The sequence below is a fragment of the Polypterus senegalus genome, chromosome 13 (genome assembly GCF_016835505.1).
Source record: "Polypterus senegalus isolate Bchr_013 chromosome 13, ASM1683550v1, whole genome shotgun sequence".
Classification (NCBI taxonomy): Eukaryota; Metazoa; Chordata; class Cladistia; order Polypteriformes; family Polypteridae; genus Polypterus; species Polypterus senegalus.
This window is the reverse complement of record NC_053166.1, coordinates 97,253,342-97,279,814: the sequence shown is the minus strand read 5'-3', so window position 1 is coordinate 97,279,814 and position 26,473 is coordinate 97,253,342. Positions and strand designations below refer to the sequence as shown.

Here is a 26,473-nt window from a genome sequence, read left to right as displayed (position 1 = left end):
TTCATTAGAAAAATACAATAATGTCTTATGTCAGTACAACCAATTTAATGAAATTATACAAAATACCTTTTATACTTTACATCTGCTCCTCTAAGAACAGTAGTAGTTCTATTGTATGTTAGCAGTCATCCAACTTTGGACCGATAGCAAACATAGAAAGCTATTGAGGGGATGCTGGGTCAGTGTAGTTGCATACCTCCGTAGTTACATTATAAAATGTATTAATTGTATAATAGGAAAAGAGTACAGGACAAATAATGAGTTACCATTCTGTAAGCCTTAGGGAACACAGGGTGATGCATGATTGTTTACAAGTTTCTAAATCTAAGGATTGTACCACACCTTTGTTCCAAAATATTTGCTTCTTTTATGTTTACAGTAATTGCACAAAACAATGTTAAATAGCAAAAAAGTCAGGTGATATATTGTTTTAGGGTAAAACTGCTGTGCTTTTAATTTGATAAATAAAAAAGAATAATCTAGATACCTTTATAACTTTTCTACTAAGCCTTCTAAACTAAAGCTTTGTTCTTTGACATGTAGTCCCCTTTCTAACACAATGTAGAGAGAAGTCAAAGGAAAATTTGGCATTGAAATTGAGAACTTTTTGGTGAAACCATCCTATGCCACTCTTGTTTTTTAATTTTTAAATTGTAAAAATGCTGTGTGCTGGATGTATGCAGTTTAGTCTCCATAGTAATGATATATTTTGGCCATATATAGTACTAAAATTTTCAGCCTGATTTAGCATTCTATGGCACAACAGCACATTTTTCGCCTTTAGTTTGTCCCCAGCTACAGTCATAGCCATCAAATTCAGCCTATACTTTAGAGAAAGAAGTAGCATTAGATCAGTCTGTTTTTAGTTTTACAAAGTCATGGTAATGTTTGAAACACTTTGAATTCAATAGATTTACAAATTAAGAATGTTTTCATTTCTGTAATTAAAAGTCCTACCATCATATTTTAGTAAAGCCTACTGTAAACCCTAACCCTAATCATAAGCTGGAAAGAGAATATATGAGATTTATTATGGTTCCAGGAGGTGGCTGATGTGGAAGAAAATTAACTGGCAGTGCTCCGCGTTGTTTTGGCTTTTTTATCCTCCTGAAACATATTGTCACACACGTGCGAATTGGAGGCAGTCAAAGAGCCTAAAGGTGAGTGCAATCTCGCGAGACAAGGGTTTATCACGTGGTACTTACCTGAATCTCTTTCTACCTACAGAAAACTGAAAGAAAAATAAATCCATCCATTTTCAGTTCCAAAATGGCCACGATGACGTCACTTCCGGTTCCACACTGAACTACTTCAGTCTACTCACGATGACATTGGTTCCGTGGTCCCGCCTCCAATCGTCACTTCCTGCCAACCATTTCCTCTCCCATCATACAATCTGTTATTTAAACGCCATTTTATTGCAGTAATTCATTCATTCTGTCACTTTGTATCAACCTTTACTTCATTTTGTCTGGACGACAATATATGGGGACGATCCCCAAATCTTTTTCTAAAGAAAGAATCTTTATTTATTATAATATATAATGATCTAGATGCAATGTTGATATTACAATGACTTTCATTCCTGCTTGGAGATCTGAAAGCATGCTGATAAACATCAACTTTTTCAGACAGCCTTTCCCTTTGGAGGTCTGACATGTCTGATATATATAAATTATTATGGTGGTCCCCCTTGGAAGTGTGGAAACTTGTTGAAAGGGCAATTTTTTTTCTAAATACAGGTTGGTAGTGACTGTTTATGTTTTCCATAAAACATAACTATATAGTAAGCAACAGGTCTGTGATATGTTTATGTTTTTTGGTTTGAGTCTGTTTATATTGTTGATAGTGTTTTATAGTGCTCCTCTACATATCAGCAGATGGGATGTTTTATGAAAGTAGAGTTACATTTACAATTTAACGTGGAAAAACTGCACAATTAGAAACTTCACAGTAAATTTGGTGAGAAATTGGTTAATAAAAAATGAAACAGCACCATAGAAAGTTATGAAACTGGAAGACACAAACATGATTCATACCTCAATCTGATGGAAACAGCAGTCTTTCAACAGAATAGAATGTAGTGTGTGCAATGTAGCTTGCAGGTAGGTTTTTGCTCTGCTTATTTTGAGTGTTTGTTTTGATTTTCCTGTTATAAATACCTGTATGCAAAAGGAAAGAATTTCAGTAGCAGAAACCATGTAGTTCTTTACGTTATGGTTAAAGCCCAGGGTTCTATCCCATTGAAACTGGCTGATAGTATTAAGTTAGGAATCTGTAATATCTGTGTCATTTAATTTTATAATTACACCTTTCATAATCTGCTTTTAAATTTATTTTTTTCTTGCTTTAGTTTTATTTCTTTTTGATATTTCTTTTTTTGTTTAGTGTTTTGTTATGTGTGAAAACTATTTCTTTTATTAGTTTTCTGGATGTATTTTACATCTTCTCATGACAACATTTTGTTTCTCATGGTTGCCACCATTTCATGCAGCATTGTAGCAGTTGCTATGGTTTTGCAAAGGGTGACGTTCATGGTCATGTTGGACATGTCATCAGGGGTTGCAGGTATAAAGGGCAACTCCATGTACTTCCTGATATAAAAGTTTGGATAACAAACATTTCTTTGTTGATGTGGCCTTTTGTGTTTGATTTTCTGGTTTAATAGAATGTTCACTTTGTTCTCTGATTTTGATTTTTGTTTACATCTGTCAGTTTTGATAAAAGAAAGGACTAACTTTTGGTTAAAGAATCAAAGCTTCATTTTCTGGTCACCAGTCTTTTCTTGTATGCTCTTGCATAAGTAATAACAAATTATTATTTTTTTTTATGGTTTCATTTATTTTGTAGTCTTCATGTTATGGAGTTTATGATTGCATTCTTGTTTTCTAATTATTATTTATTATCTATTATTCTAATTATTACTTCTGCTAGTTTTGATACTTTAAAGTTTACTGCTTTGCCTCAACGCCATTTTGATTTCAGTATGTGCCACTATTTTGGGTCCAAGGTGATAGGACTAAATAATGGGTTACTAGGGAGATGTTATATAAATTAGTGCGACACCACTGTTAGTACTATAGATTCTGGATTCTTTAAAAGTATCGCAAAAGAGATTAGTGAGAGTTCTTTGAATTCCTGATGACAAAGCTATGCAGAATATCTTTTGGTTGTAGTTTTTTAGGTTTGCATTTTACACATAACTTTTTGTTCTCCAGATTTTCACTTTAGGCTCTTTTATTAACTTAGTTTGTGTTTGCAGCCTTTCACAGGTCATGTATAAATTTTCCTTCTATTTGTTCTGCCCATTATTGTGAGTACAATAATAACCCTGAAAGTCATAGAAGACATAATTTAATTTTGTATAATTCTTCATCAGCCACCACCTGCTCTTCAGCATATCACCCAACTTATAAGTTTACTAGCGACTGGGAGCCCGATCGAATTGGGCTACAAATTCTACGTTTGTGAAATACATACTTTCTCTGCAAATAAATATTTGTTTTTTTAAGTCCTTGAAATAATTTTGTTATCGTGGCACTGATTTGTGCTTAAAATAGACCTTTTCGGCCGATGTAATGAAGAGCTTCCTTTCTAAACGGGGCTGCGGGACATGAACTCAGCTCTTCGGCGCACCTCATTTGATTTTTTCCGGAAAACAAATTTTCAAAACAAACCATATTTTACAACTCTAATCAGAGTAGGAGTAATAATTATGTTGGCATGGTCATTTTAGATCTGAGATTGACTAAAATTTAAACAATGACCATTGTTAATACCTAGCCGTCATTACTCAGTTTGCCAATAGATGTCAGAAGGACAGATGCCAAAACCGAACTGCCCAAAGATAGATTTCGACATACCAAGCAAATGGCGATACGCTCTAAATTACTTACGGTTCTGGAGCTGTCGAAGGGTTTAAGTCAGTCGACGATGTTAGTCCTGGAAAGTACGCCCCACCAAACCAAAGTTCCAAAAACCAACTGAACTTACTGTTATCTGCTTGAACCAACACCGACTTATTATACTTGGCTGTCCAGCGGTGTCACTGAAGCATTCGAACATTCTTAGCCAATCATGCAATACTGCGTCCGCGTTTGCCACGTTATGTTCTAACTAGGCACAGGCAGAGGCAGAGTCCCATTGCATGGCTCTAACTTGTATTGAATCGATGTATTGACGCGAACATCACACATACGTGTTATTGATGCGAACACCATATATACAGGATATTTACGCAAACACCATACATACGGGGTATTGACTAAAACACCATATATACAGTATACGGGGTATTGATGTGAACACCACACATACGGATAGTATCAAATTATATATAAGGATAGGTTTGGGGTTGTCATTATCACACATACAGAGTAAAATGCAATTCCTGTGTTTAACATGATATTCAACATGCAATACATTTCTTATAATCAAGAAAATTAGTGAAGGTCACTGTATATTTATGAGGGCATCATCATTTTTGGCATTACACATGGCTAACCTTGAAAATGATTTCCAGTGTAACATCATGGAAATTATATTGCCAAGCCTGACACATCCATAAGAGGATTCTAATAACTGGAGCAGTTATCAAAAGAAGGCTACAGGGTTAAAGGGATGAACAGGAGAGCAAATGTAAGATGAGTAGAAAAATCAACAAAGCCAAATCCTGAAGCATGAATCATAAAGAGAAAAACAAAGCAAAAGTAATGAAATTGCAATAGTAAAACTATTGTGTTTATGAAGGTTTTTTGTTTGTGACTATCCACAGACTTGGATAAGGAAGTGTCATCATAAATGACCTTTTAACTTGTCATGTCCATTTAACGAAAATCAAGAAGCTGTCAAAAAGAATATTTATAACTATTAGAAAACAATATTGCAGAAAGAAAACAATGTCAGTATTGAATTCTTCAACCCCCAAAAACATGAGCATTCAACAAAGCAGCAAAATAGGCTCAGAAGAGCTTTAAAAAATGAATAAAGATACCAATTATAACACAATGCTTTACAGTTTTCTCCTTGTTTCCCCAAAGTGAATCTCTGAGAGTCTACTAGGTCATAGAATTTACAAAATAACCTGATAAATCTACAGTATATCATATCCTTTAGTAAATGATGGGCATCAGGCTTGACTCTACTTTAAGACATGTACATGTACATTCAGTTACATGTACTTTGATATAAAGTCACAAAAATACAAACTAATCCAGAGTAAAAAATAAAAGTGATCAACATGCTATTCCTGTTGTTTCCTGTTAATTGTTCTCTTGATTGGAGTTAAATGTCAGAGGAAAAGTGACTAAACATTTTCTCTGACTTGTAACTGGACTTTGGACTTTTTCATTCACCACAGAGGCATAGAATACCATGTTGCTTCTTCCAGTATGTCTTAAAAAATATTTGCCATTACAGGGTACAACATCTTTGTCATTGCACTATGACTTCAACTTCTCAATAGGCCTTGTGATCTCAATAGTAAATATGGTTATATTTCTCAACATTGTTGCTGGATATGATGGCTGGCAATGTGACGATGTGGGTTCTGGCTCCACACTCCCTTTGATGTTTGGAATCACTTGAACCCAACACCGTCGATAATGTTGCCGAGTGAGCTAGTCAGTGTAGGCAATAAACAATCGAGCAAGGGGATGGTAAAGTGCAAAAGTGCATTGTGCTTTTATTTAAAACAGTCAACAACAGTTCATCAAAACAGTGTTCAATAAATAGTGCAGTGATTCCAAGTTCCTCCATAAATAAATAATCCAATAAAAGAAACGTGGAGGTTAAAACAATAGAAAAAAAAACACAATCCTTTAAAAACGAGGTTAAAATGTTCCTTTAGGAAGCAGTCTTAAAAACAACAAACAAGCTCGGTGCTTCTTTTAACATGTGACTCCCCTGCATCTCCCTGTCCAGGCTTCGCAACAGAGGAGCCACTTTCTCTATACAGCTGCCCTCTTACAACACACACTCGAGACTGGAGACCTCCCAATCCCTGGCTCCGGTATGGCACTCATCCCAGCCTCGGAGACTTGATTACCCCAATGGCCAGGACGCACACATTGGGGACTCCAACCACCAAGCCTCCCAACCTCCGCAGCCTTTCCGTGGCCTCTCTGCAGCCAGTCACCTTCCCTTGGTCACTCCCGCTACATAATAGCTCAGTGGGCACGACATCCAACTCAAACGCCTAGGTGTAGGCCCAACACCCCATGCTCTCGCAGCTGCCCGTGAGAGCTCGTTCACTCGTTCGCTCTCTCTCTCTCTCTCTCTTTCTCTCTCTCTCTCTCTCTCTCTCTCTCTCTTCACCGACCTGCTTCCTCTCCTGCACTCAATAACCTCCGTTCTCTCTCCTTTCGTTCCCTTTTCTCCCCTTTCTAAAACCGACTTGCGCTTCTTTTTAAAATGACGAGGGGCCATCACAGCTGTAGCATTAGCCACGGGAGCAATCACGGATGTGGGCAGTTCCTCACCTGTGCACTACGTGAGAAACGCCCACATCGCCGACTGCCCCACGGCTCGCTTCAACAACGCCCCCCTCACGAAGCCGTCCGGTGATTATTTATTTAAATATGGTCTTTACTCAATGAGCTGTGGACCCATAACACCACAGGCCTGTACACTTGTACTGTGAGAGCTGTGCAGAGTGGAGGCAGGACCTGTGCATTTTTCCCAGTTGATTCTGGGGTTCATCAGGGGTGTGTTCTTGCTCCTACTCTGTTCAATTCTTGTATGGATTGGGTGTTGGGCAAGGTCATGAGGTACAGCAGCTGTGGGGTATCTGTTGGTGAAGAAAGATTCATGGATCTTGACTTTGCTGATGTTGCTGTGGTCTTCGCGGAGTCAATGGAGGCTCTGTTCGGGGCACTCGAGAGACTAAGTGAGGAGTCAAAGTACCTGGGCTTGTGAGTTTCCTGGATAAAAACCAAGATCCAGGCCTTTAATGACCTCTTGGGCACAGCAATCAGCAGTGTGTCTGTTTGCGGAGAGAGTGTTGACCTTGCTGAGAGGTTTACTTACCTTGGCAGTGACATTCATGTCTCTGGTGACTCTTCCTATGAAGTCAGTAGACGGACTGGGAGAGCATGGGGGGTCATGAGGTTGCTGGAAATGGATGTGTGGCACTACCGATATCTATGCAAAAGGACGAAGGTCCAAGTCTTTAGAATCCTGGTGCTTCCTGTCTTGCTATATGGTTGCGAGACATAAACGCTATCTAGTGACCTGAGAGCTGGGGAAATTTATATTTAAGAATGTGTAGCACAATATACACTAAATAAATTAGCATGCATAAACAGTGCAGCATGGTGGCGCAGTGGTAATGCTGCTTCCTCGCAGTTAGGATACCCGGGTTAACTTCCCGGTTCCTCCCTGTATGGAGTTTGCATGTTCTCCCTGCGTCTGTGTGGGTTTCCTCTGGGTGCTCCGCTTTCCTCCCACAGTCCAAAGACATGCAGGTTCGGTGAATTGTTGATTCTAAATTGGCCCTAGTGTGTGTTTGTGTGTGTCCTGTGGTTGGTTGTTGGCTGGAATTGGCTCCAGCAGACCTCTGGGTTTGGATTCAGCAGGTTGGAAAATGGATGGATGGAAACAGTGTATACTTAAAAAGCAATCTGCAGAAAATTGTAATTATGTTATGTAATTAACTTCATGTGGGATGCTTAGTATTTTTTCTTAATAAAAAATTAAATTGGATACATTTTATGCTCTCATATTTAAATTCCGTAAAGATATTTTTATGCCTGGTTAACCTCTAAAACTTATCATCATTAATCCTTCAGTTTTCTATTCAGGGAAGTGTTACATGCCAGGATTTCATAAAAGGCTGGGCCTAAATTTGTCATGAGTGGGCCTAATGGTATTACTGTTACATATACATTTATTTAACAAATGTGTAGGTCCAGACATATAACAGCATAAATAGTATTTGTTTTTTTTTCACATCTTTTAAATGGTTTTTGTTTACACTAATTTTAATCCATTTGCAAATAGTTAAGATAAATTGACTGCCTACCTTTTATTGACAAGTAAGAGCAGCTCAAGGTACAAACAGCAAAACAATATCCGTTGTAATTTTCACAAACATAATATTATATAACAGGAAACATTTTGATTACCATTTTGTCATTCCTTGCAATTTCTGTATGCATACATGATACATACATTTCCAGTCTCCTAATGTACAAGTGAATCTGTCCTCAATTAGATTATTACAAAAATGCTAACATCACATCTTTCAATATCCTGTATTCCAACCATGCAATATTACCTGTTGAATCAATAAGCCACAAAGCTGCTTGCCTTACTAGTTATAACAGAAGCTGTAAACTTTAATACCAATTGAGTTGGTGGCTCATGGATAGCGGAAATCCTTCAGAATATTGTGGCTGGATGGTTGTAGATTTTCCAGCACACTCAACACACAGCATAGTAGTTGCATTGGTAGTACACCCATTGTTAAAGAGAACACAGCTTGGGTCAAGGTTTCCACTAACCATTAGGGCATTACCTAAATTTTTAGCACCACCTCTGGCACATTTTTCACTTCTGTTTGTTTCCTTTTGCTAAAAAATGTAACTAGTGATGGGCGATTTGATGTTTTTGAACAACCCTTTTCAGCGAATCATGCTAATTGATTTAGTGGAGCTCAATGAGAGTGCTAAGTAACTTTAACAAGTTACTATCTGATAGGTTCTTGTTAATATCATGTTTTTTCATGTGTATTACATGTATTAGGAAGCTCATTTACATGTATTATGAAGCTCATTTCTGCATTTCCTTTGTCTGGAACCACAGCAACATTTCACTGACAGTGCCTTACAGTCATAATCATATTTATTCATATCCTTAAAAAGGTTGCAAAAAATAGAAAACTATATATTCAAGCTTGAGGCATAATGACTAAGACATGAAATTTAAACCAAAACTCTGCAACTTTCAAGAATGAACACTGAGTTACCATGACCCATTGTGTATTTGTTGGTAATGTAAAGCAGCAAGGAACTAATTTAAGTAAAAGAAGATGGACTGTACAACAAAAAAGAAGACTGACTGAAAACGTGTCTCATTGGATTTCAAATAAATCAATGAATGCTTTCTGGTAAATTTTGTCGCTAGGAAATACAGACAGATCAAGCATTAAATAGCCATCCCTTTAAAATGTCCGGAGCCAGCAGTGTAACTTGATGCAGAAATTGCCCTTAGAGAATTGACATTTTAGGCTAGAGTTTGGCCACTATATTAACTGGAGCCTATTTAATAGTGTAAATGAAACCCATATGACCTTTGATCATGTCAGCTGCTGCGATGATTGATGGTTTAGTGACATAGCTCAAATTTAAATTGAGCTGCTATCCTTGATGCAGAACAAGTTTATTACAGTAGTATATTTTTATTTTTAGTTACTTTCATTTTAATAAAAAAAAACACATCATTGAAGGCAACCATATGCTATGTAAAATACAAATGTAAAGAAAATAAAGAAAATGTTTGTTTACATGTTGAAGTTGGCATCATTTCCATTGAGAGGCTCACTCAAAGGTATATGTTTTTAATATCTCTAAAAATATTTTTTACAAATAAAAAATTAATATCAAATAAAAATGGAAAATATATTGAAATTGTTTTTATGTGTAACAATTTCGATATTAGAAACTATTACATTATTAATACATCTATTTGTAAAAGCTTATATTTCTTTAACAAAGACAACTTTGAGAAATTAATTCTAGTATTTGGTATTGTAGAATCAGTGAAAATTAATACCTGTATTTTACTGCACAGATTACCTTAAAACTCTGAAAAAAAAATGTGACCTTATAAATTCTAGAATCATTTACATACCATATGTATAATTATTCAGATCTTTCACAATGCTCCTTTAAAAGCCAGTATATGATATATTCCACATATTAACCACGAAAAAGCAAATATTTGCTGCTTAGCACCTTTTCCTTCTCAGTGTAAATCTATTCTGAGAGCAATGTGGTCATTCAGACTATTAATTCTTAGTGTGGAATTGCTGATTCTTGACACTGTCCTGTGACATTACCTTCTCTCATTTCAGTGCTCATAAGAACTCACAACCATTCCAAACAGCTAATCTTAAGCAGTTCGAATTACATTACCCACTCAGTGTCCCAGGAGCAGCACAACCCTCCTACTCTGCCAATAAAGTTGTTCATTTTGGAGTTTTCTTCTCACTGTAGAAAATATTACTTAACAAAACCTATATGGATTATTTCCCTTTCCCAAACAGTTAAAATAAATAATTGCCACAGGATACTCAAGTCTCTTTAACTTCCTATTTCTGAAACAAAACATAATAACAAAACACAGTCCAGCCAAGTAAAAATATTATAGCAAGTAAAATAGTATGACACTCCAATGACACTCCATTAAAATCTGCACTCAGTCCCAGTCAATATGTCATCTAATTTTCTAACATGTTTAATGTGAACCAGGGTCAATGAAGGTTGCTGGAGCCTATTCCAGCTAGTACAGGGCACAAGATATGAACAACCCCTGGAAACCAGTCAATCACATGATGAAAGCATATAATACACCCACACACTGGGGCCAATTTAACATTGCCAGTTCACCTAACCTGTACCTGGCCAGTAGAAGGAAACCATAGCACCTGGAGGAAACCTACATAAAGATAGGGAGAATATGCAAACTCTACACAGCGATGACTCAGAAGTGAACACTGGTCTCCTTACTACTCCCCAACCAACAATTTAATCAATAAATGTATAACATTTCAGAGTAACAGAAGTTGTAGTTTGAATGAATATTCATTTAAGTTTGAAATGTTACCATTATAGCTATACACTCTGTAAATGATTATTCACAGTTTAAAGCCTAAGTACATAAATGAACCAATTTAGATAATATTAACAAATGACAAAAAATGCATTTAATTTCAACAAATATTGCTCAGTTTTCATAATTAGCATTAATTATTCTGTGTAAAAATATAAATATTATAATGTGAATAACTTCAGCATGGATTTCTATTGTATACTGTAGGTGTATAGAAGTCAAAACTGTTCTATGTCTAAATTTATAGTTCTGTTTATATAGTAAACCAGTGTTTCTCAACCTTTAAGTATTTGTGACCCGAGTTTTCATCGCACCGCCCCTAACGTTTTTTTGAAATGTAGATGCATATTTTATTATACCTACTTATCTTTTATCGACACTTATCTAACTCTATATTTATTGTTCTAGTATCAGACTGTAGTTTAAGTTAATTTGTTTTGGTTTCAACAGATGTTTTTTTTCATATTTTGATTCTTGTTTTCTTTTTTTCACATCTTCGTGCACTCGTAGGGTGGCCCACCCCACAGGTTGAGAACCACTGTAGTAAACGCAATAAATATAATAAATAAAGTAAAAAGAGGAAGAAAAAACCTTCTTATGGAACAGCTGTTATTGCAATCAAATAATAATAGTTCTTGATGTTTTTTCTTCGAACCACTGACTTATTTTGTGCTGTACTATAAACATTCAAACATGACCTATAGTTACAAAACTTTGCAGTGACATGTGGTAAGGCTTTCAATATGAATAATTAAAAGAATTACTTTAAATAGTCAGATAATAGTATCTTATTATTGCCAAAGCTCACAAAAGTTATTCTATTTATTGTTGAACTACGGCATGCCATTGCTTGGTTTTTGGTCCTTTTGATAGCAGTTCATTTGTAAAAAGTCTGTTCTACTAAGGAAAGAGCTTAACCCCTTCAGTGTGTAGGAAGCAACTCTATAACCTTGCCGTTACAGCTGCAGACATGATTGTGATTTCTGACTTTTTTTTTTTAATTTTTATCAACACCCACTGTTAAGGTGATATTTTTCCTGTTATTATATTAACAATACATACTTAATAACATGGTAACTTATATTTTAATGTTACATAGAGATTATATGATATTTGTGTTTTAGTGTCTTAGGTGATTGTAAGGTTCTTGTTTCATCATGTAACTTCTCATCTTTCACACACCTGTCATACTATTACCAAAGTTTTGCTGCATAGGCTTTTTCATCAAGCAATTAGACCTGTACTTAAGAAGTATTCATGTGTACAAGACAAAAACTCATAATTTTAATTTTTTAATTTTTTATTGTAAATGCATCTCTGGTTTTTAATCTGGTTGGTTTGTTGGTCTACAAAAGTGACTTATTAAAAATAAACGTTTTTTTTATTATATTCTTATTCTTCTCCTACCCTTTATATTTAGTCTTCACCCTTGAAATCTCTGTCCAATCTTGTAGTTTACAGTATATCTGCTGATTTTTTAGTCATCTTTTAGTACATTTTGTGTATTGCATCTTTGTCTTTGTTGTTCACTTGACCTTTATATGATTTCCTGATATGCTTGAACAGCTTTCTGACATTTACTAATCTGTCATGCTATTTCTTTAGGATGAACGCTATATCACCATAAAATTATTCTCTCACACATGACACAAGTATGCAACATAATCCATGCATCCATTAGTATTCTAACCAACTTATTCATTTCATGTTCGTAGGGAGCCAACATCTACATGTATATTGTTAAAAGGAAAATAACCCTCAAGGGAGCTCCAGTCTATCACAGAGCTGTAAAAAGTATGTTTAGGTAATTATTTTTGAATCTGAAATTGAAGAGAATGAGACTGCTTAGCCCTACTACCCAGCATATACAAGTACCTCCTATATATAATGTACAGTATATTAAATAGAACAGTTATTTAACTAGGTGTTGTAAAGAGCAAGGTAATGTTGTACAGTGAACAAATGTGAATGTAAGCTTACTTCATATTGTCAGAATTGGTGGTTAATTTAAACCAGTGGTTAAATTGAGTTTTCTTTCTTCTCATGTATCTACCTCAGTTGACAGACCCTTTTGAATATCCAGTTATTTTTTCGTATCTTTGTAATTTATTGCGCACCAAATAGAAGAAAGAAACATTACACCTTGCAGCCATTTTTCTCTTACACTTTCTGGATAATACTACTACAGACAATAAAAACATGACCATATTCAGTCTGAAAGATAGTAATTATGCAAAAAATTATATGGGGCAAATACTATGTACTACATACTGTATTCAGTGGTTGTGTAATAGGTTGTCTGATCAGCCCAGACTTGCTATGAAAAGAGTAGGTATAAAATAGATGGAAGAGAGGAGAGATGGAAAGAGATCAAATTGAGCATGTTTGAAGAAGTCCCAATAAACCAGCTATGGGTAGCTCTCTAGGAGAGATACAGTAATTAATTTGGCTAAAATGTGCATCCCTGAAGCAGATGTACTTAATACAATCAATTATGAAAAATAACTTGCTCCCTTCAGAGGAAAAAAAACTGGGACAAATCAGTATAGGTAATGCTGGTTCCATGCTGGCTTTGCTAAGGAAATCATTCTGGGATCTAATCCAGATTGTTTTTTTAATATGCTATTGAGAGAAAGAAAGAATTGCATTTTGGTGATCCCAGTGAAATCTTGTCCATGGTGCTCCTAACACTTTGGGAAACAACCTCTGAACCAGGATGTTAATCCACATTAAAATAATCCAGAGAACAAATGTTTGCACCATGTCAGATATGTTTTATTTCAAACTCTGTAATACTAGCATGTCGTACCGTGTTAGCCATTGTGATTATAGTCTGGCAGAATGACACCTTTTATTGGCTAACTAAAAAGATGACAATATGCAAGCTTTCGAGGCAACTCAGGCCCCTTCTTCAGGCAAGATGTAATACAGAAACTGGATTTCCCTGTGTTTATATACACAATAGAACAGACACAACATTAGTAAACCTTGACATGAGACATCTTAAGTGTAAAAAAATTAATGGACCTCTCCAGGCTAAGAATCATTTAGAAAGTGAGGAGAACAATGTATAGTCAAGATCTTTTGATAAGATAATTGTCCAAAAAAGTCTTTTGAAGTTTCTGATGAGCTTTTTTAATACAATGTGGGTCTGTACACAAGTTGTCTGTGTCAGACTGAGAGATGCATACAATCCTCATATCTGGCAATAAAACTCTTGTCTCTATTTAAACCATGTTGTAATGTGTTAAATTTTAGCATGAGTTTAACTTTCCATTCTTTTCTGTCTTGCTGTGTTCTGAAGTTGCCCATAAGCACTGTGACTTTAAAGTCCCTCTCACAGTGTCCATGGCTGTTGAAGTGGGCCGGTACAGGAATATCTGTGTTGCCATGCTTGATGTGGAACCTGTGCAAATTAATTCTTTGGCTGAGTGTTTGTCCAGTTTCTCCCAAATAGAGTGCAGTGTCAGGGCATTTCATGCGGAGAATTAGGTAGACCACATTAGATGATTATGTGATGTTTTAGTTGGCAGTGTGGTATGACTACACAATCTGTATTATAAATTAAGAACACGTTTTAAATCTTTTCTGTAGGCAGGAAGATGTGCCATTTTCTGTTGGTTCACTTAGGGAGCATCAGAGAATTAGTTGCTGCAGGTTTGGCAGTTGTCTGCAAGGAGGGGAGGTTATGGAAATACAATTTTCAGTGTTTCGTCATTGTTTAGCATTGGCTGAAGTTCTTTTATAATTTTTCAAAGTGCTTCAAGATGTGGGTTATAGGTGACAACAAGGGGAATGTGGTTCTTGTCTTTGTTTTTATATTCCAGTAGGTTGTCTCTGGTCATGGTAGTAGCTCTTCTTATTTGAGTGTCTGTTGTTTTGGGGGTATAACCTTGTCTGATGAATTCTTGTCTGAGCTCCTGCAGTTGTTTATTCCGGTCTGTCGGGTCTGAGCAAATACGGTTGCAACGTATTGTTTGGCTGAAAATAATGGAGTGCCTTGTATGCTTGGGGTGGAAGCTATCACTTCTCAGGTAGGTCCGTCTGTCTGTTGGTTTGTGAAAAACAGAGATTACAAGGATGTTATCTTTCAGTTGAATGGTGGTGTCAAGGAAGCTGACTTCTGTTTTTGAGTAATTTAGCTTCAGCTTTATGTTGGTGTGGAAAGAACTATATTGATTATGGAAATAGAGGAGTTCCTTCACACTGGCAGTTGAGACTATGAAAATGTCATCTATGTAACGGAGATATAACATTGTTTTAAGATGCACATTGACATGAAATCTTCCTCTAAGTTTTCCATAAATAGGTTTGCATAGTAAATTGCAACCCAGCAGCCCATTGCAGTCCCCATTCGTTGCAAGTAAAAGTCTTGTCCAAATGAGAATACATTACGTGCCAGAGTGAATTTTATCTTTTGTATAACTGACATTGTGGGTAAATCATATTGTTTGAGGTACGTTTTACATGCCAATATGCCACCATTATAGGAAATGTTTGTGTAAAGTGCCTCAAAATCCATTGTGGCCAGTAAGGTTCCCTCAGGAAATGCAACAGCAATGGAAGGATGGTAGTAAAGTCAAAGTGAAAAGGACAAAAAAGACACATTCATTTGTTGGTGTGATATAGCTAGGTAGATTAACCACTAAACCTGTTATTTACTTTAAGTAAGAAAGCTAGACTATTGTTAGTTGTTAATGTTTGTTTACCTGAATTTCATTAATCCCTGTGTTCAAAGAGATTTTATATTACTGCTCCAATACCATTTTATGCCTAGGAATGCTGCAGTCTCCTGTCCCTGTACATACATACTTTGAAAACTGACTAAAACCTGGACAGTGGTCTTCATTTCTGAAGGATACACACCAGAGAAACAAGAGAAAAAAGCTCACAGAGATTCTGCACAACAGAAAGTGTCAAGAGGCATTGATTCCAGTATTGTGTGTATTGTTAATCCTTGGTATATGGCCTATTGATAATGACTGCTAAACTACAAAAATTTGGTGTTGATTTTTTACAGGTCAATTCCTGCAAGCTTAAAGCTGGCAACAGGGAGATTCAGTATAGAAACACTAGATTTTAACTTTCACCGGAGAGTGCCTGATAATTTAATATTAATCCAGGAAAGAAAAGCTGCAGTATACCATTGGTTGGCTTCACAACTTTGTAAGAAAAGCAGAAGTGGCTTTGCTAACATCCCTAAAATGTAATAGTGTAGTTGGTGGCCAGAGAAAGAGTAAAAAAAAGGACAGAGACCAGGAAATGAATGAGCTAGTACAGAGTGTAGCCTATGTGTTCTCCCAATTAGAAATTAATCTGCATAATAAAGTATGCCTAGTGAAACTTAATGCTGTATTTTACTTTAGTATGCAAGATTTTCAACATGCTCACATATTTACATTGATATACTATTAATTAAATATATTCTTTAACTGAAAATCTCATGTCACAGAGGTAGGTAGCTAATCAAAATCCATTTGTTACATTTTTTATATTCTTTTTATATTGTTCCACATTGATGACCATATACAAATGTGGTATGTGGTATTTTGGCACCGTATTCCACCACTAATTTGTAGCATCCATCTGGATGAAGTAAAAGCAGCCATGGTGCCAGTATGCTCACCACACATTAGCTATTAGGTGGTGAAGTGGTGTGAGAGATACCCAGTTAGAGACAGGGAATGATTAGGGGGCCAGAATGACTAGGCCATGATGGGCAATTTAGCCTGGACATTAAAATATACCTTGCCCTTTACAAAGGATACCCAAGGATCTTTTATGACCACAGAGAGTCAGGACCTCGGTTTTATGTCACAACTGAAGGATGGTGCCATTTTTATAGCACAGTGTTCCCGTCACTGTATTGGGACATTGGGATCCAAATTCAGACCACACGGTAAGTGTCCCCTACTGGCTTCACCAACACCTCTTCCAGCAGCAACTCAAGCTTTTCTCATATAGTCTCCCATCCAAGATCCTAGAAATAATTAGGCATACAGTTCCCAATCCTATCTAGAGGTTGTCTGCAATGAACTCTGATAATGTTGTTGTCATTTTGCTCCAAAAATGTCCCATACAAACATTAAAACAATTTTTGTAATTTATTAAATAAATAAATTATGTTAAGAATCACTGTAAAAATTAAACTAAATTACTATTTTATTTATCTATATCCTATTCTTCAGTACAAAAAATTATGTAACAGATTTTCAGATTAGTAATTCACATTAATTATCAGAACCCAAGACTCCACCCCCAAGGCTGCCTTTCTTTCACAGAGAGCTTTCTGAGATCTGTCATAACACCATATGTTCTACTGCCAGTTCTAAATAGAAAAAGACATTTGATCCTAAAGCAAAGGTGACAGACTGTCATTTGAAGATTCATTTTGCTGTCCTACCCCTTGAATCACAACCTGCATTTACAAGTAATAATGGGCTGTTAGAACAACAGAGAGGACAGATCTGACCCTTCACTTTTGATCATCAAGTGCTTTGCAAATAATTGCATCTTGTTGAGCCAAATACCGGTGGATTGACAGATTAGCTACTGAGGCCAGTACCCAGAAAGCCCTGGCACTTTATGTCAGTACACAGTTCAAGATAAGTAAAAATGAAGCATTCAAAATAAAGGAAAAGAGCCTATAAACTCTTTGTTAATAATCTGCTAAGTATATTTAATGGAGTTGTGAAGTAGTAAATGGAATATGGATTCCGTTTACACAAAATGTGGATAGAGTGATAGAGAGCATACTGTTTCTGACAGGCAGGCTTTAGACAATTCCCTTGTCTCAAAGCTGCTAATCCTTTACACATTTAACAATTTCAAGACAACATACCTTTGGCCCTGGTGAGAGCATTTTTGAATGCTATTTCACATTCTCTTTTGCTAGACTAATTAAGCAGCCTAAGAGTAATATATCCTGTTAAATATAATTTTTCTTTCTTCATGGTTCAAGATTTAATGTGAACCAATAATCCTACATTAGTTTCAACGTGGATTAGAACAGCAGTTCGTGCCAGTCAAAAGTGAGACCAGCACAGTCAATGTCCACCCCCCTATCACCCTGAAGTTCATAGATCAGTTGGCTGAAAAACATTTTTTTTTCTTATTTTAGAATTTCTCTTCTGGAATCAGTCCTTAGATGTCCTCACATCCTGACCTTCCCAAATTAGTTTACTTTATTGGCAATAGCACATGGTGACCATTATGCTTAAGCAAATCATATCACTCACAGTATCATTATATATTCTGTGCGTGCTACCAAATGAGATAAATTCATTCAAAGCTGTGTAGAAACAGGCAGGTCACATATTCCTTGGGCAGAAAAAAACGCTTTCTTTTTTTTTAGTTTTATTTTCCCAAAATGGAAATTTGGTCACAGTTGCAATATAGCTCTTAAGACGCTGAAGGCATTTGGAATGCGAATTGATTTCATCTGGACACAGACATAGACATTTGATCTGGGATGGTGACACAGTGATATTGCCCATTTGGTGATGACTGAGAAGACTGTATATCACTGCACAGTAATCCAGAAAATCCCAATCTTCTTGGCACAGCTTAGGGGTCTACTTTTTCAAGGTTCCTCATCACTGTGTGTTTAACAAATCTTATTCAGACTGCCTTAATTTATCCAGCAAACTATTTAAATATATAAAGCCAAAATGCATGCATCTTCCTTTAGAAATATCCCAACATTCCCAAACAAATTCTGAAACCAAAATCAAAACACAATAAAGAGATCACGTTCCTTTTCCTAAATTGTATATATAATTCATGTTTGACAATAGTATCTTATTGAGTCTGCGGCCAAAGGCTGCAATAATTTCCTGTAGTGGCAAAAAACTTATCTGCCTTATCCAGTCAAGTTATTGACAAACTAGCAACTAGTCAGCCAGGGAGATAATTCCACTACCAATTGATCAGTGTGTGCATAAGATTTAGGAAAGTTTTGACAGTAAAAGCAGCACAGAGTGGGTTGCTGATATACTTAAATACTGTCCTCATAGAATCTTATATACTACCCTTACTACAGTTGATGGTTTCAGGATGTATGTATTATCATTTTCATTTATAGCATTCTATACAATTTTTTTATACTTTCTCAATTCAGAGCTGTGGGGATCTGGACCAATGCAGGAAGCAGTCCTAGATACAGTCAAACACAGGACCAACTAATGCAAATATCAAAAATCATGCTGGGAATAATTTACAGCTACTAATTAACCTAACATGAATGTCTTTAGAGACTTCCACTGGCATACCTGGAGAAAAATGTATATAGACACAAGGAGAACATACAAACTCTACACAGAAAACAACAGGGCACAGAATTTGAACCCAGGAGGCTCGATCACTTCACTGGCATGAAGTGTTATTATTATAAAGTGGGTTGAACAATTCAAAATTGAGAAAATAGTAATTAACTCAAGACCTAATGAAAGTCTTTAAAATTAAAATGAATAACTCAAGTTTTGCTTTCATGTAATTCCTTCAAATGAGGAAGCAAGGCTTGATTTGAAAGTTAAGAGTAAACCTCACACAGTTTAGAAAATGTTTCTTCACATTAAGGTGGCTACTCAGCAATGAATTTGTTCAAGACTCCAAATATTTTAACACAAGGATTTTTAAAATAATTAGGTAAATAGATGTTTAAAATCTCATTTTGGCTTTTTCTCATCTAGATTTTTCTTGTGTTACGATAATTTAAAGTTAAAGACTTATGAGGCTACTAATTAAAACAGTTGTTCTGTCCTTTTGTCCAGTTAAGTAATTTACCTTTCAATGAATGCTCAGCATAAATAAAAATTAAACATTTTCTTATAGGTAGAGCTAGAGGCTCTATTTCATTGTCTGGTATCAAAAGAGAGTGATCAGTGGTGAAAATAAATATGATCTTAGAAGGGTACTAAGCAAAGACCATGTATTAAGTATTTCTTTTGAAACATATCCTAGCTATGTAAACTTCTATGTGTTTGATGATTTTGTTGTTAGTTTGTTGTGCTTGCTTCCAAATATAAGTGTATGACAATTTGTTCCTGTATTTCTTGGTATAGTATCAGCATTAAAATACAATAAATACACAATAAAAGCCATGAAATGTTTCTGCAAGCAGCTTGACAAGCACTAAAAGAAAGACAGTAGACCAAGTAAATAATAAGAAAGTCACTCCTAAATCTTTGTCTATAATAAACTGAAGTAATTTATACTAGAAGATAGAAGCAAGACCCTTAAAATGGATCCATTTCAAAGGACTGAGGAATTATTATAGCATTTATAAAACTGCACATAAACAAAAATATACATTTTTGTATATCTGAACTAAAAGCACATATGAACACAAAAACTGCTTATCGTATTACTGAACTCTCAGTAGGAAAACTTTCTAGCACACTGGCCCACTCACTCCTTCCCTCTTCTCCCCATCCCATTTTGCCTACCTGTTTTCTTGGGCTCTGGCATGATGTGTCCTCTAGCTCTATGCTGCACACAAGCACTAAAATCAAACCACTGCCTGCCTCTCACTTAAAAGCATTACTGATCTCAGAGAGAGGCTGGGACTGTTACCTGAGACTACAGACACATATCAAGACACCAACATGAGCATATATGTGGGTGCGTCCACAACACTGAGCATATCAGGATCTCAATTTGGATAGACTTTCTGTAGGGTGTCCTCATTACTATATATTTGTTAATTTTATTATGAAAATAAAAATCGTAACTTTAAGCTTTTGCTCAGTGCTCAATTATAATATTTTGTTAGAAATTGACACTACTATAGTAATCTTATTTTGAACAAATTAAAATTTCATAGTATTTACACTAGTCTCATTTTTCATTCCAAGTAATGATGAGAATAAATATTAAGCTGCATGACTACGACTTGGTGCAATAGACATGGCATACTCATTTATGTCTATAAAAAGTATAAAATAAAAGAGTTTCGATGTTTTCTGCATGAATACTGTACAGCCTTTTCACTAAACCCACAGATAGGCTGTCCCTTCATAGGGTAAAAAATAGAGTCACCAACTGAGGTTACAGAAAAGCTGTTTTGTGAAGTACAAATTTTAAGGAAGAAGGTAAATGAAGACATTATTTTACCTACAAGCATGTGTGGTTCTCTTGCATCTATTGCAAGGTGGAAAGTAAATTATCCACAAGTGATACAGTACAGTCATTTCATTGGCTATGCAGGGGTTCCTGTTGGTTCTCTGTACTTATGTTTGAGCAATATTAATTTAAGGGAAAGATAAGAGTGTGCATTCTGATACCAGTATTATAGTTTAGAATCAAAACACACATTTAAAAAGTAATTACAGGTGTGAATCATTATAAGCCACCAAACCAAGCACCACACCCCAACATATTCTGTATTGATTTCAACAGAATCTTTTCACCTTAATTATAAAACAATTAAGACCTTCAAAATGTGCATATAAATGGAATATGGATAATCTACCATGTTTCAAACAAATTTAATAAACGTTTTAGGTCTGAAAAGGACCATATCCAATCTATTTATTGTCTAAACAGTAGACACCAGGGGCCTCATGTATAACGCCGTGCGTAGAACTCGCACTATAACATGGCGTAAGCACAAAAGACGAAATGTGCTACGCACAGAAAAATCCAGATGCAGGAATCTGTGCGTACTCCAACTTCCACGTTCTTCCGCTACATAAATACCGATCAGCGTGAAAAGTACGCTTCGTGCACGCTTTATGTAACGCCCAACTCCTCCCAGAATTACGCCTCTTTGAATATGCAAATGAATATAAATCGCCCTTAAGCTCAGCCTTCTGTGAAAAGACAATGGGAAAAGCACAGGGGAAAATAAAAGAATTTCAGCGAATACCAACTGGAGGCAAAGGAAAAACATACTATTTGTTCAAATAAACCATGGTATAATCAACAAAAGGAAGTTGATCGAGTGACATAGCATGTTGGAGAAACTTGAAAGCTCACGTTCACAAAATCGCACAGTGCCGGAAATAAAAAAGAAGTCACATATCAATTAAGTCACCGTGAAAAGGCGAGTTGTAGCCCACTGTCTGAGTGTCATATGAAAGCTTATTAGGGTACAGAGAAAAAAAGGCACACAGTGGGGAAAAAGCACAAAATGTCAACTTCAATCTCGACATTTCCACTTTAATCACGTAGTTTATTTTGTCATTAAAGTAGAACATCATAAACTTCATCTTAAAATCGTTTAATTAACCAGTTTCTCAAATCACATCGTAATTAAAGTAGCACGTTAAATGCTTTGTTTTGTATTTAATCTTCTATGTGCTCTATGTGTGTGAATTACTTCTTGCTTCTTAAACTGGCTCTCTTCCTCCAACTGGACACAGAATCCATTACATTCGTGATATTACAGCTCTCTGAATAACTAAAATACTGTATACGTGACATCATTTTTATGATGATAGGAGTTAAAGCACGTTATTAAACATGGCTTTCACGGCGCAGTGATTATGTACGACCTTCGATGAAATAATTTATTGCAGCAGTACTCAGGGGCGGCTGAGTACTGCTTTATATTCAATATATATTGGCGTAGCCGCCACTGCAGTCCTTGCTTTTCTTTCCCCAAATACCCGATCAGAATTGGGGAGCGCCGATTCTTCAAAACGTTTAAGGAACATTGAAATATCTTCGTAGTACATGCTTAATTATTCTATACTTCACGACACTCCCAGTGAAGAATATAGATTATTTAAATGAAATTAAAGTTTTATCTGTATAATATAATAAACATATTTTGCTGCATTTCACCTTAAAAATGATATCGTCATCATATGTAAATATGCGCTTTATAAAGTGGCTCAGGTTGTGCGATATTATAACTATAGTGCAAGTTTACAGTGGGGTGATTGTACTCATAAGTACAAACAGTTCTACAAGGAGCACTTGGAGTGACTGAGTGCGTTTATAGTTCTTGGGATGAAACTGTTTCTGAACCGCGAAGTCCGTACAGGAAAGGCTTTGAAACGTTTTGCCGTGGTTGAGACAGTGTGCTTGAAGCTGTATACCGATAATTCTCTTTCCGATCAGCTGCTGCTGTGATTCACACTCAGATACAGTGATATAAATACTCTGAGTGGTGCAGTGAGAGTGATATGGAAAAAGATGATCTGCTGTGGCAACTCCTAATTGGAGCAGCTGAAAGAAGAAGGTGCAGTTAGACTAACAACGCTAAAGCAGTTATGGTATTTGGAATACTATGGCTATTCCCTGGACCATTATATTGTTACAAGTTAATTACAATCAGATGCGTTACACTAATAAACAATATGCAGTTAGTTTTCGTGTATTTATAAAGCCGCGTCAGGAAAATAAGGTGTAACCACACAGGAACAGTAGCATTGCTTTGACGCTGGGTGCCGCCAGTGCGCAAAACCGAGCGGAGAACTTGCGTACGACAAGGTATGAGGTACCGTGGAAAAGTGCTTGGCCTTACGCCAAGTGTAGGTTTTATACATCGCGATTTGAACGTGGAAAAGTTCTTACGCAACATTTCTGTGTGTGCACACCGTTTATACATGAGGCCCCAGTCCTGACAATGATTCCAATACAGTGAGGTCATATTTATACACACATACACAATAGCTTCTTAATAATCTAATGTGGACATCTTTACAGCATGATAAATATAGGCACACACACATACAGACACAGTCAGAGTAGCACAGCTACTCTCTAAAGATATGTAGCAATGCTAAACACTGTGCCACTTAGTGAATATGAATAATAGATAAAAACATAGCATTACAATACATGATAAGGGGAAAATTAAAAGGTTTTACAGGTTAGCTGGTTGTTGCTCCATTCCTGATGCTTGTACCAATGGAAATGTGTTTAATGAGGCCTTGGTGACATTTACTGTGTTTACATGCACTTTCATAACTCGGTTATTCATAGAAACCTGGTTTCTAAAATGTAATTTAAACTCTTATTCCGGTTAGAGAAACTGGGTTGTTGGTTTCTGAGAAAGCAGGTTAACACACATAGATTTCTATTTGGTTAACCGGGTTACTTTGCCATGTAAATCCTTCGCTGAGTTACAAGTTAAGGATTTTGTAGTCTTCACATATCCAGTGAACTGCATTCTTCTATTTATGTGTTAGCTTCACGCATGCCTTTCAGCAATGATAGATAGAAGAGACCACACGATACATTTCCTGAGGCATTATTCCTTCTCCTGGATGAAATAATCTCAGTCATTCAGAAATTGCTAACTTTATGATGATTAGCTAAATGTACAGTACTAAGCTCTGCAGCACAGTCTTGGGATCAAAAAGTAATGTGTGCTACATGATCATGTTATTTTTAAAGTAATGAATAACCTAATATACTGTACTTATTTTATTAAATTTACAAATACCTGTGTTATTATTATACTAGCAGTACTTGGGCGTAAGGCAAGATACACACATACTGGTATGCTGCTCTTTTGCAGAGCTCAATCACGCAATCAAGCAGAAAAGACTGTGCTGCATGCATCCGGTAACAGAAATATATAAAGTGTCAGTTTAATTTTAATACAGATATTTGCTATAGATACATTGAAACAATGTGATTGGATTATGCAGCGATGCCGCAGGTTGAGGATGTTTTTTACTTCACCATAAAAATATATTTATAAAATAAAATAGATTTATTATAGGCGTCAAGCTTGTTTTCAGATTAAGGGCAGTCGATGAAAATGTTTACCCCTTTTCTTCACAGTTTAATAACGTTGGAGTGTTTTTCCAAAGGAGAACTCCAGAAGTGTACCTACTCTGGAGATATTTAAAGAAAGTAGGTTTCTACCTTAACCAGGCTAGTCATCTTACCCTGGATTTATGTGTGCATGTAAATGCACTGATTGTGGCAACTGAAGGTTTAAGCCAATGTTGTCAAGAAGGTGACAAGAGAAGGGAAAACGTTTCTGGTGTGGATGCCATCGCTTGGATTGGTTTTGTGTTTTGCTGCAAAATGGAGTTAAAAGTGATCTGGACCTCAGATGAAAAGAAAGTAGTTATTGCAGCACTATTGACTAATGTTAAACATAATATACATTTATATTTATGTATTTAACAGATTCACTTATTGAAGGAGACTTAAAAATCAGGTAATTATGACCAAATCAAAATCATTTAAGTCTTTTTGAAAACAAGTGTTACAAGACTAGGCTGCAAAAGTTAACCCAAACAAGTGAAAAATATCCAAAATCTTATAAGTAAGCAACAAGTAAATCATTTAAATCACAAAACTAGTTAACATCACCTCAAGAAAAACCTAGTGTGAAAACTGTTAACTAGCTGTACACAAACAAGAAAGTCTTCAAATGTTTCTTAAACATACTCGTACTAAGAAAGTTAATCAGTACAGGCTACAACAACAACAGCATTTATTTGTATATCACATTTTCATACCCAGGATTTAGCTCAAAATGCTTTAAAAGATGCCAAAAAATAAATAGTTACTAGAAAAGAAAAAAACTAATTAAAATGAGAAACATAATAATTAATAAATAACAAAGAATAAATCATATGCACTTACATAAAATAAATACATAATTTATACAAATGTACCTTCCGTATATACAGTATCACTTTTAAAGTCTCAAATGATGATTCCAATAATAATGTCAGATGGCCAGAGAGGACAGATAAAATTACAAAAAAAATTCCAGAAAAAAAAAAATCTAAATTAAGGGTTCAAAATTCAAAAGACCACCAGCCACAACATGGCATTCTGCCTAACATAAATGTACTTAAGTCATTGTTTATTGTTTTTAGACTTTATCCTAGAGGATTCAATCCAAACCCAGCCACAGCGGATGCACAAACCATTGTGTTTCTTTGTGCCGGCCCCAAGCCCGGATAAATGGGGAGGGTTACGTCAGTAAGGGCATCCAGTGTAAAATTTTGCCAGATAAATATGTGGACAACGATACAAATTTCCATACCGGATCGGTCAGGGCCCAGGTTAACAATGGCCGCCACCAGGCTGGCGGAAATTGGTCTACTGTTGGCCGAAGAAGGAAAAGAAGAGGGGGGAGATGTGTCTGGAGGCAGAAGGACAGGAAGAAGGTAAAGAGAGTGGAACTGAGGGTAAGAACTTTGAACATTGGCTGTATGACTTGTAAGGGAAGAGAGTTAGCCGATATGATGGAGAGAAGGAAGGTTGATATATTGTGTGTACAAGAGACTAAATGGAAGGGGTGTAAGGCCAGGTGGATCAGAGGTGGATTCAAATTGTTCTGTCATGGTGCGGATGGGAGGAGAAATGGGGTAGGTATTATTCTAAAGGTGAAGTATGTCAAGAGTATTTTGGAGGTGAAAAGACAGTCAGATAGAGTAATGATTATGAAGCTGGAAAATGAAGGTGTGATAATAAATGTTGTTAGTGCATATGCCCCGCAGGTTGGGTGTTTGATGGATGAAAAAGAAGATTTCTGGAGTGAGCTGGGTTAGGTGATGGACAGTGTACCCAAGGGACAGAAAGTGGTGATTGGAGAAGATTTCAATGGATAGATGTTGGTGAAGGTTGGTGAATGTCTGCTTCAAAATTTATAGATACCTTGAGTAAGTCGAGTGTAATTGTGGAAAACCATTTAGATCAGTTAACATCAAATGTAAACATG

The 26,473-nt window shown here is 36.0% G+C and overlaps 1 protein-coding gene across 1 annotated transcript in view; it reads right to left on the bottom strand.

The window, feature by feature from the left end:
* The window catches only part of mybpc2a (myosin binding protein Ca), a 131,219-nt gene extending 110,850 nt beyond the window's left edge, over nt 1-20,369 (bottom strand). The window contains exon 1 of the mRNA XM_039773892.1: nt 20,277-20,369. Within this exon, the coding sequence (XP_039629826.1) occupies nt 20,277-20,298 (22 nt within the window). The 5' untranslated portion in view covers nt 20,299-20,369. The remainder of the gene's footprint in view (nt 1-20,276) is intronic.
* Between the last annotated feature and the right edge of the window lie 6,104 nt (nt 20,370-26,473).